The sequence below is a fragment of the Ostrea edulis genome, chromosome 1, assembly GCF_947568905.1.
Source record: "Ostrea edulis chromosome 1, xbOstEdul1.1, whole genome shotgun sequence".
NCBI lineage: Eukaryota > Metazoa > Mollusca > Bivalvia > Ostreida > Ostreidae > Ostrea > Ostrea edulis.
In genome coordinates, this window is record NC_079164.1 from 106415804 (window position 1) to 106433249 (window position 17446).

The window sequence follows — 17446 nt, forward strand, 5'->3', positions numbered from 1 at the left end:
TGGCCAAGTTAGGTTGAAATTGGCCCAGTGGTTCTGGAGAAGAAGTCGAAAATGTGAAAAGTTTACAGACAGACGGACAGACAGACAGACGGACGCCGGACAAAATGTGATCAGAAAAGCTCACTTGAACCTTCGGTTCAGGTGAGCTAAAAACAACAATTTGATGTACTAGTTACCAGTAGTTTACAGTTGTAGTCGGCAGTGTAATAAGTTAGAGACACTATATTTTGGTAAGCATACTTTTATTATTTGATAATTTACAGTTCAATCAAATAACCATTAGCGTACATAACGCACTTACCATTATTTCAGTAATTTAGCAGTTCATATTTAGATATCAATAATTGTCCGTATTCTTACGTAATATTGTACTTAGTTTAAAGTTTTATACTAATGATCTGTAATCATATTGTATTGATATTGTATTGTTTGTTTATTCTCTCTTACAGAGAATCGTTTCATTACTACAGAAAATAAAGACATGTAAATATGGAACGCATATCTCTTCATTCTAACATCGGACAAGCCGACGGCAACAATACAAGTCCTTATCAGACCTCCTTTTGATTAGAAAAGCTCATTTGAGCTGAAGGCCTTCAGCTCAGGTAAGCTAAAAAAAAAGGGGGGGGGGGGATTTTTACTGACCCACAAACTCCAAGCATTTAGCTTAGGTGAGCTAATAAAAACCATCGATTACATGTTCAATGACTTTATTTCTTCACCAATAAATGTAATTTCACATTACACTTAAAAAGATTTCTTAATTCTTCTTTTGCTTTTTCTATTATAACGGAAACTTCCTTTACAACAGATGCCTGAAAATAAAAATATGAATTTAGAGCAAGGCAACATTTCATTCATTAACAAGAGATGTTTGTAAAACACATATGCCCCCCCATGGTGCAAAATTGAAAAAGGTTATACACACACACATCATTTAATTGAGAGTAGTATCATCAATTCAAAATATTGAGCAGACAATATCTTCCTATGTCAAGAGTGGATTGACCATGTGACCTAAAAATCAATAGGGGTCATCAACTCCTGAAGATGTACCAGTGTACCAAGTTTGATGTCTGTCAAGCAAAGGGTTCTCAAGATATTGAATGGACAGTATATTCCTATGTCCAATTTGACCCTTGACTTTTGACCATGTGACCTTAAAATAATTAGTAGTCATCTTCTCCTGAAGATGTACCAGTGTACCAAGTTTGATGTCTGTCAAGCAAAGGGTTCTCAAGATATTGAGCGGACAGTATATTCCCATGTCCAGTTTAACCCTTGACCTTTGACCACGCGACCTCAAAATCAATAGTTGTCATCTTCTCCTGAAGATATACCAGTGTACCAAGTTTAAAGTCTGTCAAGCAAAGGGTTCTCAAGATATGGAGCTGACAGTATATTCCAATGTCCAGTTTGACCCTTGACCTTTGACCATGTGATCTGAAAATCAATAGGGGTCGTCTTCTCCTGAAGACGTACCAGTGTACCACGTTTGATGTCTGTCAAGCAAAGGGTTCTCAAGATATTGAGCGGACAGTATATTCCTATGTCCAGTTTAACCCTTGACCTTTGACCACGCGACCTCAAAATCAATAGTTGTCATCTTCTCCTGAAGATGTACCAGTGTACCAAGTTTAAAGTCTGTCAAGCAAAGGGTTCTCAAGATATGGAGCTGACAGTATATTCCAATGTCCAGTTTGACCCTTGACCTTTGACCATGTGATCTGAAAATCAATAGGGGTCGTCTTCTCCTGAAGACGTACCAGTGTACCACGTTTGATGTCTGTCAAGCAAAGGGTTCTCAAGATATTGAACGGACAGTATATTCCTATGTCCAGTTTGACCCTTGACCTTTGATCATGTGACCTAAAAATCAATAGTGGTCGTCTTCTCCTGAAGTCGTACCAGTGTACCAAGTTTGATGTCTGTCAAGAAAAAGGTTCTCAAGATACTGAGCAGACAGTATATTCCCATGTCAAGTTTGACCCTTGACCTTTGACCATGTGACCTCAAAATCATTAGGGGTCATCTTCTCTTAAAGATGTACCAGTGTATCAAGTTTGATGTCTGTCAAGCAAAGGGTTCTCGAGCTATTTAACGGACAGTATATTCCTATGTCCAGTTTGACCTTTGACCATGTGACCTCAAAATCAATAGGGGTCATCTTCTTCTGAAGATGTACTGGCGTACCAAGTTTGATGTCTGTCAAGCAAAGGGTTCTCTAGACATTGAATGGTCAGTATATTCCTATGCCCAGTTTGACCCTTGACCTTTGACCATATGACCTCAAAATCAATAGGGGTCATCTACTCCTTAGGATGTACCAGTGTGCCAAGTTTGATGTCTCTCAAGCAAAGGGTTCTCAAGATATTGAGCGGACATTATATTCCTATGTCCAGAGTAGATTGACCCTTGACCTTTGACCTGAAAAACAATAGGGATCCTCTTCTACTCATAACTAACCCACATATGAAATATCATTATCATCAAGTGAATGGTTCTCAAGATATTGAGCGGACAACACATGGTCTACAGACCGACCAACCGACCGGTGCAAAACAATATGGCAATGCCCCCTCTTTTTCAAAGGGGGGCATAAAAATTCTACTGCAAGGTGTAAATATTAGACTAGATGGATTTTATGAAACTTTGTTTAATGGTTTACTATATGTATTTCATTCCTTGTTTAACAACAGGTGAAATATCCTCATTCCTTGTTCAACAACAGGTGAAATATCATGTATCTGTGACAAAAGTAAGTAAGTGGGCATGGAAATATATGTATAAATGGAAAGATCGATAATGATTTCCCAAATTTTCCTACTGAAGGTACAACATGGTGTGTCACTGACTTACGCATCCATTAATATGTCGTACACAAATTAAATTTCCCATATCTTTCTTATAACTCAACAACTTTGTAATGGAATTCACTCACCACCAGGAAAGTATTGCTACAGGTGATGGTCATGTGGATCTCTAGATAGTCATAGTCCCAATCCCACTGCCAGAGTTTTATCTCCTACAAAGGAATACATCACCTTTTAAAGTTCAGAGGAAAAGCATGCATTTATGAAAACGGGGACAGAACAGGTAAAACGGGTCATCACCTGCTAAATTTGGCATATTGTGAGATGCTATCCCTGTCAGAACCGTTTCCAGTTACCTTGGTCTTTCAACAACCAATAGGCACCAAGGCCTTAATGACATAGACAATGCAGTACTGGATGTTTCCCCTATCTCCTTAAACTAGAGATTGTTTTGTCTCCCCAGCTCCCCAAATTGGAAGTGCTCCAAATGAAAACTCTTCCCTTTAATGTACTGCATGGTATGAAGGAGAAAGCATTAGCAGGAACATGGACATTATGAACTCCGATGAACCACATAGGAGAAGTGTTCAAAAACTATATTACACCTTTCTCCCCTCAGATCCACTATAACTTTAAGGATAACAATTGGATCCTCCTGTCGCTACAATATGCATTTCTGTAAATGGCATTGAAGTATTGTACAAAATTTCGAGTCTATCGGATAAGCCATATAGGAGGAGAAGCATTCACAAGCTATTTTAACATACTCCACCCCTCTTAGATCCACTATAACTTTTAGGAAAATAATTGGATCCTCCTGTCCCAACAATATGCACATCTACAAATGGCAATGAAGCACTGTACAAAGTTTCAAGTTTATCCGATAATCGATATTGGAGGAAAAGCGTCCACAAGATTTTGTGACATAGACGGACGTACAGACAGACAAAAAGTACAAAAACAATATGTCTCCCCCAGAAAAAGGGGAGACATAATGAAGAGCTCCAGAACAAACAATTTTGTATACTGAGAACTGAACTACTTGTATGTACATAGCAAACATTTTACATATCAAAAGCAGTGTGTGGAATTAATAGAAGAATCCTTCATTAGTACATGTGTGGGATAGGGAAATTCCACTGAGGGAAAAAAAATTGCAGTCTAGGACGAGGCTTTGCCGATACAGCGAATCTTGTTCCAGTAAGTGTAAACTAAAAAAGGCTGTCCACCAGAAAGCTATATCAAATTGAAATTTAAAGAAAACAAAATATTTTACTTCCCTGTGTAACGTAAATCATAGAAAATATATGACGTCACAATCCAATGACGTCGCAGCAGTGGGAGACAGAAAAATCTCGCATGGCTGTCTCACATGGGTAAAGTCGATCTCACACTGGTGATAATGTGAGAAAACATTGTATCATATTGTAAGAAGTTCATTTCAATCTATCAATGTACGTGTACCATACAGTTACTGATTAGGTATCTTTAATTATTAATTATTACAGCAGTTTGCCAAGAACTTGATGTACACTGTATATGAAAAGAAATTATGAGAATATTAAGTAACGCGAATTATACAATTTAATATAAGTTTTCTTTTTCCTTAATATTTACATTTTACTTTCATTTCTGTTAGAATTCCCAGCTGTTAAAATAGACGTACTATATTTATCAAGATTCAAATGCACAATGTTTACAACTGCATCACATTCATCAGGAAATGGCTATAATTACAATTGTAATGATATCAAATGCAAAAACATTGGAAAGGTAATTATCTTTTAATAAATCTGAGAAATGGCTACCAAATAAGGTGGTACGTGACAGCTCGATCTGCACGCATGTCGCAGTAAAGTATATCAAAACGAAGCCGGTAAAATGTGTAGTTATTGAGAAAACTAGCTTATTGGCTTAAAGGCTGAACTCTAAATGAAATTTTCAAATTTTGTGTAAGTTGAAACCTGATATTTCCATGAAGGTCAAAATCCAAGCAATATCCACATCTTGAAATGAAAAGGTCCTAGCTTGAAAACTTCCGAGTTAGATGGACACACCATATGCCCTATATAACTTACATGAAAATTTCCCCAAATTTGACTAGGTTGCTGATTCCCAAGGAAATTTAAAAAATCTATGCAACATACACATCTTAAATACCCATATTTATAAACGTGGTGTACTAAGATAGAGTCCTACCTTGAAAACTGAGAGAGGAATTGGACAGAACATTTTCCCCTTATATAAAAACTAGTTTCATGAACAGGGGCATAACTCTTCCAAATCTGAGTGCTATTAAAGGAGTTTTACAAATGGAATTTATACAGCAAGTTTCAATATTCAATATGTGAAAACATCAGAGAAATTATGCAGCAACAGGTAGCTATCTCCAACAGATAGATAGGCCTGACAGACAGCATCTAATGATGGGCATTTAAAAATAAAGAATAATCTACAACTAGAAAAGTGACAAGTCAATAAGGACCCCCCAGATAAATCTATAAATTGAAAAGGGGTCTTCCTCTACCTAATCCAAATATCACCGGCATGTGCAGAATTCAGAAAAATATTTTTAAAGAAACTTAAGCTATTGTGTGCCATTGAAAGTGCTGATGGACAGACGGACAAAGTGATTATTACAGGGCACCTGCCATATGATGGGACTCTAACTATTGCAAAATGTACAACATGGGTCACACCTTCTGGGAAAAAAATTGATCCCTTATTAGGACTTATATTACCAGTGACTGAATTGAAAGCTTGTACATGTACGTTCTCTTTCGAGATGAGAAAAGTTGGATACTAACAGGATACAGCTCGTAGACAGGAAATTTGACATGGTCCATCATTTTCTCCCAGACGATATTTTGTGCTAGTTTATAAGGAGATTCATCTGTAATGACTGAGCTGTGGTACATCCAATCCCCAGGCTTGGCACAGGAAAACATATACTCCTGTAATAAAGGAATGCAACTTTAGAAACGACTTCCTGTTACATGAGGAGTACATGATTCTCTGAAGCTGAACTGAACATTCTATGACAAATTGAAAAAAAATATACAGGTACAAGTAGTATTTATTATCATAAATATTTTGAGAATGTGTGCATGTTAGAATTCACTCCATGCACATTTATAGGTAGTTAGGCAACCAATATATATATATATATATATATATATGCATGTACATTAAAAGTTTCCAACTTTGTTTAAATGCTGGTGCAGTAAAAAATGTTCATGTGTCGACAGTTACAGTTTTCGTGAAAATTCCTACCCTCAAATCATCCACACCATCATCATTTAATGCAGACACCATGAACACTTCCTGGAAATTGGACCAGCCCGTTCCCTGAACAGCAGATTCAGGACAGCCATCCAGCCTCTTCAAGTACCTCCTCAACTGTAAATCATCGTCCTCATCTGACGCCTCACCTGAGGACATAGTCTGTTCCTCTGCCTCTGCCCCACCCCTCACTGTTGTACTAGTGTCCTCCGATTCACTGCCAGATAGTCCAGTAATTTCTCTGGAAGTTTTGAAGTTTTTGATCACCGAGTCTATGAAGTCCGTTTGATTATCCCTCCTGCTCAGTGTGTGTGTTCTCTTCATCGACATTACTGGTATCTGTTTTCCCTCGAGTTGTTTGTTTGTTAAGGAGACAATAGTGTTCAGAAGACCTTCTTTGTTCACTATAGCATCTACCTAAATTAAAAAACAAAAAACAACTGTTTTCACATGTTCATGAAAAGCAAGAAATCCTTATCAGAGTGGCCAAAACCATGTGAGGTAGTGTATTGAGGGTAACTAAGCTGACTAGACTTCCTAAATCTTCACAATCTTCTATGCAAAGTAATAATCAAATTCTGTTACATTTACATGCATTATATTTCTAATATGTTGATGGTGCTACCGTTTGAGCGAGCGCAGCTTCATGTATTTACATATTGTGTAATGTTCATGCTTTGATCAGGTTCAATTTTAACAATATCTATTTGCCAAATACTCATTACATGGATTTTCTTCCAGGGTTTTAAAAATCATTAAACATGTATACATGAACGTGATTGAACTATTTTTATGCTATACATACATTTTATTTCTGCTGCCTTCAGTTGTAACACAATGATAAAATATTTCAGCATTCACATATAATTATTGAATAAAATTGCAATGTTGTTGTGAGGATACATTAATTAAGATTAATTCACAAAACTAGAATTAATTAATGATTTGTCAGTAGTTAATTCAAGCACTCATTATTTTTAATCAGAAAAAAAAAAAAAAAAAATTTTTTAAATGTTTTCAATCCAACAGAATTCAATAGATTTTTTGGTATTTTTGTTTAGCACTAATTCAGTACCTGTTCTTACAATTTAAGTTAGTCTCCCTTTTTTTTGTTAGACTCCTATTGAGAATTTAGTATTTTGATCAGATGTGTGGTTTGCAGTCGATTATACACAATTTGTATTCGATGCCATATTATGTATGCCTAATGTTTACGTATATTCAATATTGTAGTATGACTTTTACAAATGGAAATAACAAGTACGTATTTAGTCTTATTATGACATACGTCAAAACGTAGACATGATGTCACACATCATCTTAACCTGCCTTTCATAAACATTGCACTTCGTTAAACATTTCGCCTTACGGTACACTGAATTTTGGAGCTAGGAGACTACAAAATTAGGATGATAATCCACGTGAGTTCACAATCATATTCCAAAGTGTGACTTTGCGAGATCTCAGCCATTTTTGACAAGGGACAATCTGATTAAAATCAGATCCTCGATCCGCTCCTTTATTTCTTTTGATTTGTCGCTAAATAAAGGAGCGGATCGAGGATCTGATTTTAATCAGATTGGACAAGGGACATCTGGGATTGGCGTCAAAAAATTTTCCTTGTTAAAGGTTTAGATTTAGCTTGGGTTATTTCCCGCGCTCTAGTCATTAGAGCTCGCAGAACTGGCTCGCTGCGCTCACTATCATTTCTGTGGAATCACACTCTACTGAACTGCTGCATCAGAATTCATACCTTGTTCAAAATTAGTATAGTCGGTGTGTTTCTATGGAGATGTAGAATCTTTGTCACTGTTTTACTCAGTGTGTTTCGACGGAACTTGTCCTTCACATCCACCACTACTCCTACTAATTACAGTAACATCCAAATTACAAAACTTTCAATGATGGCGTCAATAAACTAATCCAGATTGTGAAATAAACCTATAAACCGTTATTGTGACCTACATATAATGCACCCTAATTTTAGGGGTTATAATTTGGATCATCAAATTTTGTTGGGGATTTTCAACCCTTTCCCCCGTATATTTTTAAACCCTCCCCAGTAAATTTTTAAACCCTTTTTGTAGCCCTGCCCTGGTCCCAAGCATCATGGACTAATCAAAATAGAGCTCTCCTTATAGAAGGATTCTTTTGTGTGGGATTTGGTTTTTCTGATATAGTCGTTATTGAGAAAGTTTTTTTTCTTTTAACACACCTCACCCTATATCCACTAGTCTTTCACAATGATTTCTCCTTAGAATGGGGTATGGACTCAATCAGTAAAATTTATTTCGACTCAGGCGAGCTAATAATTCAAAGTTGACGAATTGGCTATGTTGACAATATGTTAAAATGAAGTTCATTACATTACAATTAGTATTACATAAAACATACTATTAAACAAAAAACACACTTAACTTGAATACTGCTCATGACCGAGTGATTTTCATTTCCCAGCAAAACATACAAAGAATAATTCAATTAACCAATTGTGCTTCCAATGAAACAAAATTAGCCGTTCCTAGCACTTCATTACCATAAAGATTCAAATTACCAAGGAGAGGTGAGAGCACACCAAGTTATACTTACATAAGTCCACATCACCTGCACACCAAGTTATACTTACATAAGTCCACATCACCTGTAGACCAAGTTATACTTACACAAGTCCACATCACCTGTAGACCAAGTTATACTTACATAAGTCCACATCACCTGCAGACCAAGTTATACTTACATAAGTCTACATCACCTGCAGACCAAGTTATACTTACAAAGTCTACATCACCTGCAGACCATGCTATACTTACATAAGTCTACATCACCTGCAGAACAAGCTATACTTACATAAGTCCACAGACCAAGTTATACTTACATAAGTCCACATCACCTGCTGCCTTGTCTGGGTCTATCACCAAGGATGATGGGACACAATGCCTAAAAAAAGTCAAGCTGTTTTTAAAATGGACATTGCAGAAATTCATTTTTGTCTTGCATCCCTCCATTTTTTCCACTCATTCAAAAATGATGCAGAGAATTTATTATTGCTAATGTGTTACTTAGGAAAACAGTGTCACAGTTCATACACTCGTGTATTTTCACAGATGAAATTTACTGCTTATATTTACACTGTACTTTCATTTCTGTCAGAATTCACAGTCGTTAAATTAGACTTACTATATTTATCAAGATTCATACATGCACTGTTCCCAACCATGATTTAACATTTATGAGAAAATGGCTATCATTACAATTTGTAAAGATATAAAATGCAAAAACAATAGAAATAGAAATGATATGGATTAAAGTCCAAAATATTCTCATGTTTATTTGAAAGAGACAGATGAACTCATGCTAAAGATAGTAATATAAAGAGTCTGAGTAAAAGATAAAAAGAATACACGTAGCATGAACACCTGTTGTACCGGTACAGCATTCAGCAAAATCAAGTAAATATAAATATATGCATGATCAAGAATTTACATACAATATGACCAATCAGTTGAGGAAATAAAGGGTACCTTGATTTTGCTTCAGGATGTAAAACTCCAGGAGTATCCACAAACTTCTATAAAGTATAAAAGAACAGGATAAAAATCTTTCTAAGATGATGATGATGCGTGCACTGCAGAATTAATCCATCAAAAAGCACAGGGTGAAATTTCAGAGAGTTTTGATAATATTGAAGACCTGGTATAAGTCTGAAATCTTCCCAAGTTAAGGGTTTGTGATCTACCACATTTCTCACAAACTCTTGACAGATTACGATGAAATTGTCAGGGCTAAATATCTGAACTCTGAATGGCTTCATGAGCGAATGCATGATCCAATGAAATTCACTGTCTTATTCAATATATAAAAAGATAATGGTGACACATGTGCTCCAACATGGGCAACACATATGTTGATCTGAACTTATTATGAACATCATAGATGATATCTGATGTTCTTTCATGGAGACAAAGAGGGATTTTTTTAAAGACTCTTTCACAGTTTTTGGTCACTTGTTGAAGTCTTTGAGTATGTGCCTAAAAATTCTGAAAGTCTTTATGAGTACATATGTTTCAATAAGATTGATTGATATGTTAGAGCCACTTGTTACACAAACATAAACTCTAAGTGAAAGTTCAGCTGAGGTCAAAATCATGTTTAACAATAGATATGCAATATCATCAACCGTCTTTTATGAAACGTAATGTGTCGGATCACAAAAAACTCAAACTAATTGAAATTAGATGTTGGATCCCCTTGCATACTCGCTACACAAACATCTAAAAACATCCCATAGAGGGTCACGTCAGAGGTCAAATTCGGCATCACTCTAGACTTATCGGCTTCAACAAACATTCAATGATTTTGCCAGCGGTGATTTCATTGGTCAATTGAATTTGACCTCTGACATGACCCTCTACGGGATGTTGTTAGATGTTTGTGTAGCGAGTATGCGAGCGGATCCAACATCTAATTTTAATTAGATTGCAAAAACTAGACTTGGGATTATGAGTATAAATTACTGTAGCATCATTAGAAGGTTTTTACAAGAGGTGGATCTGTAGCTCTCTGGTCTGTCCCAATATTTTTCCAGAGAGCTACAGATTTGCAGTTATATATTACATACACAATCCATATGATTTTTTAATGTACAAAATCCATATCTATGAAATTAAATGTACATCCCAATGAAACAATTAGTATCTAATCCACTAAAAATGGTCCCCCATGAATTTAAATGAATCAACAGTATTTCTTCAGTTTAGTTGTTGGTTGGTTGTTTGTTTGTTAAACGTCCCTTCGAGAATTTTTCACTCACATTGAGACGTCACCAGCTGTTGATGAAGTACCACAAATTAAGACCTATGCCTAGCAGTCAGGGCCATAGCAGTAGATGTTCTTTACTGTGCCAATGCCTGCCATAACACGTGACCTCAGTTTTTAAGGTCATATCTAAAAGACCTGAAGTGTGATTCTCATTCCTAAATGCTGAGTGTTTGGCAAAGGAGCATTCACTACCTATGTTTATGTCTTAGGTTTGATGCAGCCATGACAAGAGTGGGGCTTAAACTTACAACCTTTCGGTTACAAAGTGAACGCTCTACTACCGAGCCACCGTGAGTGTAATAGTGATAATACACTAAACTTAAGACTTACGATCTGGAACTCATCCTTTGTCAGCACCGTGAGTAAGATAATACACTAAACTTATGACTTACGATCTGGAATTCATCCTTTGTCAGCACCGTGAGTAACTTAAGACTTACAATCTGGAACTCATCCTTTGTCAGCACTGTGACTAACTTAAGACTTACGATCTGGAATTCATCCTTTGTCAGCACCGTGAGTAAGATAATACACTAAACTTAAGACTTACGATCTGGAACTCATCCTTTGTCAGCACTAGAAGTGTGTTCTTCCGTGTTGTGTTTATCTTCCTCGATACTGGGAGGATCTAAAATTTCAAAAAGATACCTGCATAAATTTCAAACTTAACATAACAAATGGCTTGTATTCTTACGATAAAAAATTCTATCCTTTGCTGAGCTGTTATTTTACAGCCATTTTCATTATAAGCATTCAGATGATTCTTCAATCCTAAGAAAGGTTTTAATAACAAATATCAACAATGATAGAATAATATCGAAAGTATTCGAAACTACGTTTAATTTTCCTGTAAAACAAAAGCTTGTGTTTTCCTGACCTTGTGTCGTAGTAGTCTGTTGATGAGGGAGGACTTCCCTACATTAGGGTCACCAATGACAGCCACCCTGAGGGTTTGGGAATTTTCTGGCTGATCGGGCGGAACTATTATCTTCATAAGTTGCTCCTCTTTGAATAAAAATATCCATTTACTACTGTGCTACACACATTGGCCCAACATATTTCTTCCAGTCTGTATATCAAACTTTAGTGACTCAAGTTTGATACTATAATATCTGAGTAATATACAGAATTGATCTGACATAATCATGTCTTTAACTAAATGTCTAGTTTGTTTTGTAAGAAAATGAAAATAGTGGAAAGATGGAATAATTTGCATATCCGGCAAAGGTAACTTACATTAGACATTTATTCCTTAAGTATGTATCTATATTTTGTGATGACACTTTATTTACTAGGTATATGGGCTTTTAGTTGAAAGGTCACAATGAAGTTAATATGCTTAGAATATAATGAAACAGCAAAGTTATTGACCAAAACATTGAGAATGTAAGTAAAATCTACACAATGATCAAAGTATATACCTGGAGTAAAACAAATTCTTCTATCATCAGGATGAAATTCAGGAAATTTCTTATTTGCTCCAAAGTACTCTGATATTTTGTCATTATATCCAAACTTTGTGCGACATAGCTGGAACTGAAATCTCTCACAATTGAGGATCCTTTTAACATGACTCCAGGACAACCCTGAAAGTACATCCCAAAATACATTCAATCAATGTTCAGACTATCTATTCTGGCAAACTTTCAACCTAGTCAAGAAAAATCAAATTTCAACCTTAAACTAATAGCAACAAAATATGACTTCTGGAGAACTCATACCCAGGAGAACCCGTACCCAGGAGAACTTGTACCCAGAAATTTGGGTACGAGTTCTCCTGGAGAAAAACTTTGTCATTTAATCAAATAGTAATTTGGGTACGAGTTCTCCTGGAGAAGTCGTATCTGGGTACGACTTCTTCAAGAGAAGTCGTACCCATCAATATCTGGGTACGAGTTCTCCTGCAGAAAAACTTTGTCATTTTATTAAATAGAAATGTGGGTATGAGTTCTCCTAAAGAAAAACTTGTCAATTGTATTATAAAAATCTGGGTACGACATTGTAATTTTATCTGATAAATCTGGGTACGAGTTCTCCTACAGAAAAAACTTTAGTCATTTCTGTCATAAAAATCTGGGTACGAGTTCTCCTGGTGAAAAACTTCGTCATTTTGTCATATAAATCAGGGTACAAGTTCTCCTCCATGTGCCGGAGAATAGAGGTACGCTATAAAAATACAATGCTGCAGGTTTAAAATTGGTGTTTAATTGCAATAATTATACTAATTATCGTCTCAAGCCAAACAGCAATTCAAATGAAAAAACAAAACAACAAACAAGTATGATCATTGTATTTACTTTTTAGCCGAGTTGCGTAGCAAATCTCGGCTTTTAAATTGGCGAAGGATAGGCATCCAGTTGGGCGAGCGGCGTCCACAATTAGCTTGTCTGGTCTCCAACTTTCATACTACAAGGGGCATCTTTGTGAAACTTACATAACATGATCACATCCAAAAGAGGAAGGTTCCTATTTATTTTGAGGTCAAAAGTCAAGGTCTCTATTTCACTATATACTGTAGATTTTAGCTTGCCTCTAACTTTTATACATGTACTTGCTGGTATAATGTATGAAATCCTAGAATTTTTTAAGGAGAAATTGTACCCAGATTATAATACCTAAAATGGTACAATTCTTAATGAGATAAACTTGTATCAAAATTTTGATTACTATATAATGACAAACTTTTTCTCCAAGAGAACTCTTACCAGGATTTATATGACAATAAAGACATAGTTTTTCTCCATGAGAATCCATTTAATAAAATGATTAAGTTTTTTAATCTCCAGGAGAACTCGTACCTAGATTTCCATAACATTTTTTTCCCCAGGAGAACTTGTACCCAGATTTATCAGATAAAATGACAAAGTTTTTTCTCCGGGAGAACTCCTACCCAGATTTTTATGACAGAAATGACAAAGTTTTTCTCCAGGAGAACTCATACCAGATTTTTATAATACAATATTGACAAGGTTTTTCACCAGGAGAACTCATACCCACATTTCTATTTGATAAAATGACAAGGTTTTTCACCAGGAGAACTCGTACCCAGATATTGATAGGTACGAATTCTCTTGGAGAACTCGTACCCAAATTTCTGGGTACGAATTCTCCTGGGTACGGGTTCTCCTGAGTACGAGTTCTCCTGATACCCAAAATACTGCCCTTCATTATTCCCCATAAAGGCATTACAATCTCTACCCAGAGTTGTCATTCCTTGCTCTCACTTACACCTCTGTTAACGTCTCAAAATAAGCAATGTTATTCCACATGTAAATCCACTTTTTTACAGCTGATAAAACTAAGAACTATCTTAAAAAATATCTGGAAAATGTAGGACAAGCAACTATTTGTATATTTTTTTCCATAACTACATATTCTTCATGTACCTATCTGTAGGCCTGGTGCAATAGAACTACCCCAATACATCTACGTTTCAACCCAAATCAATGCTTCTTGTGTCACAAAAAGACTTGACATCTGCTCAATATTTATTTATTTACGTATATTTTTGTAACTGAAGTCAAAACCATACTTTATTTGAGCACACGTGCCATTTTACAAAAATCTTGTAAAACTCTTGAGACGTTTACAGAGGTGTAAGTGAGTGTAAGGAACGATAACTCTGGGTAGAGATGGAAAGGCATTAGTGTTTGCAACAAACTGTGTTTTAAAGACAATTAAAAGGTAGAACACAATGACTGTACCAAAATACAATCGTTAATTGTATATATTGCTGCCTCTTTGCGTAACTGTTTACACACATTTTGTAAACATCAAGAGTCTTGAAGAGAACATGACTACTCAAGTCAATGGTTAAGTTTCGCTTCAATTAAATCCAACATTTTCATAAATCTACTAAACTAATTTACTCCCAATATTTATTCCATAAGTTCTGAGAGATCAAGTATATCTCAAATAAATCACTTGCTTTCATTCCATTTCATCAAATTCCTCGTTGACATGGGCGCAGCCATCTTCGAAAATAAAGTTAATTCGTTCGTATTCCGCATTGCGGGAAAGGAGTCTGAACCCGATGCATAATTACTTTTGACCATCTTTGCAGATTCACGTACCTAACAAACTAGACACTGAGACAGTGATTCCTTACATTTATATTAAACATCCTCCTTCATCTATTATCGAGAGAACGACCGAAGGAAAGCATATTAGGATTAGACCACCATAATTTTTTCTTTCTTTTCTTTTTTAAAATGTGCATACTCTTTCAAGAATGCTAGGTAGGATGTTTAAATTCTCAAGTTCAATATATTGACTTACAAACAACACTACCGGTTTTTACGTTAGCATAACATATGTTCCGAAAGTTAAAAAGAATTAATTCTTTTCATACATATACTTAGTTTTATTACGTGGTTTTTAAATTACAATTAATGTTCTTTTACATTTTGAATTCTTTAAAAAAAGCTGTACCACCAAACACATTAGGGGTTTAAAAAAGGAAATTACAATGTAATGTGCTTGAAATCACGTGTCGGATTTTCAAATCATTTTAAAGTGCACAATGGACATCTGAGGGTATCATGATCATTTCATGAACAAAGTTTAAAACCCTGTTATTTTTATTTTTACAATATTCTGATTGTGATGCAAAAGCCTAATATATGGCACGCCATATTTATATTCATTACTTTCTAAAGATATCTTATATAATTTATGAGATATCTTCTATTTCTAATCATATATAAAATATATTTTATAAGATATCTAATATAATTTACAGTTTATAAGATATCTCATAAAATAAACAAGATATAAACTAAATAAGATATCTCGTAAACTTTATAAGATATCTTGTATATTAAACAAGATTAAGTTTATGAGATGTGTTATTTGAAAAAAATAGAAGATATCTTATAACTTTATTTTACAAGATATCTAATATGTTTTATAAGATATCTTATAAACGTAAATTCATATGATACTTTATAAAGTTTATAAGATATCTCATATAATTTACAGTATATAATATATCTTATAAAATATGTAAGTTTGTGAGATATCTTATAAAACTTATAAAAAGATATGAGATATATTATAAACTTTATTTTATGTGACTGATTTATTGTATATTGTTTAACATCCCGCCCGACCAGAATAATTCACCCATATGTATGGAACGCCAAATTAACATAAACTCAAATAATTGAAGATATCTTTAATTATTTGAGGATATCATCATTCAATTATTGCTCTCTTTAATTGAATTAATGCGCGCATTAAATCAATCATTGCTCTCATCAATTGAATTAATGCGCGCATCAATTGAATTAATGAGAGCAATAATAGATTTGATACGCGCATTAATTCAATTATTGCTCTCTTCAATTCATTGATGAAAGCATCAATTTCGTGGAAATATTGCTCGCAATAATTAATTTAGAGCTCGGTATAAATAATTTGATGATCTCTTTAATTCAATTGAAGATATCTTTAATTATTTACAACGCTTTTATATAAGGAATTAATGCGCGTATCAATTCTTTTAAAGAGAGCGACAATTCAATTAAAGAGATCATTAATTCAATTGTGGATATGTTGAATTGAAGATATCTTTAATTATATAGTTGCTCTCTCTAAAAGAATTATTGCTCTCTTCAAATGAATTAAAGATATCATTAATTCAATTGAAGAGAGCAATAACTGAATTAATGCGCGCATTAAATCAATTATTGCTCTCATCAAATGAATTAATGCGCGCATCAATTCAATTATTGCTCTCATAATTTGATTTAATGTGCGCATTATATCAATTATTGCTCTCTTCAATTGAATTGTAGCGCGCATCAATTCAATTGTTGATATCATTAATTGAAGCATCAATTCAGCAGAAGAATTAATGCTATCATCAATTCATTTAATGCGCGCAATAATTTAGAATTGAAGATATCATTAATCATTTGAAGATATCTTTAATCAAATTGTTGCGCGCATCAAATGAATTGATGATATCTTCAAATAATAATCTTATTATTTGAGTTTATGTTAATTTGGCGCTCCATACATATGGAGACGTAACTTTCTTTTCGGTATTAACAAACTGCAGCAGATACAGAATATGGCAGCACGAATCATCACTCGTACCAAGAGAAGTGATCACATAACTCCAGTGCTGATTTCTTTACATTGGCTTCCTATTGACAGGAGCAGCCAATACAAAATTATCCTTTACGCATATAAGGTGATTTATAAGATGGCACCAAAATACTTGGAGGAGGTGATCACTGACATAGTTAGACCTAGATGTCGAACCTATGGAAACAGGCGCTTGGATGTGGCGGCAGCTACACTCTGGAACTCTCTGTCTGATACCCTCCGCCGTTGTCAGAATTTAAACACTTTTAAAAACATTTAAAAACAACACATCTTTTTAGACTTGCATATTATAAGATATCTCATAAAGTCTATGAGATACCTTTAATCAAAAACATTAATAAGATATCTAATAGAGTTTGAGATATTTGTTTATGAGATATTTTATGTACTAGATAAGATATCTCATATATTTAATGATA

General features: G+C 34.8%; 1 protein-coding gene across 4 annotated transcripts; it reads right to left on the reverse strand.

The window, feature by feature from the left end:
- Nucleotides 1-693: 693 nt before the first annotated feature.
- LOC125667674 (GTPase Era, mitochondrial-like) lies at nt 694-14913 on the reverse strand. Of its 4 annotated transcripts, none has more exons than XM_056153183.1 (12): nt 14842-14913; nt 12335-12499; nt 11791-11918; nt 11464-11541; nt 9617-9663; nt 8986-9032; nt 8833-8847; nt 7849-7961; nt 6087-6512; nt 5621-5767; nt 2942-3025; nt 694-815 (listed from the first exon to the last, which is right to left on the reverse strand). In XM_056153183.1, the coding sequence occupies exons 1-12, from the start codon at nt 14885-14887 to the stop codon at nt 711-713; spliced, it is 1401 nt and encodes a 466-aa protein (XP_056009158.1). In that variant the 5' UTR covers nt 14888-14913; the 3' UTR covers nt 694-710. The 4 variants fall into 4 exon arrangements, with proteins under 4 accessions (XP_056009158.1, XP_056009156.1, XP_048757222.2 ...); XM_056153181.1 differs by lacking the exon at nt 8833-8847 and adding an exon at nt 8906-8920; XM_048901265.2 differs by lacking the exon at nt 8833-8847 and having other exon boundaries at nt 8971-9032.
- Between the last annotated feature and the right edge of the window lie 2533 nt (nt 14914-17446).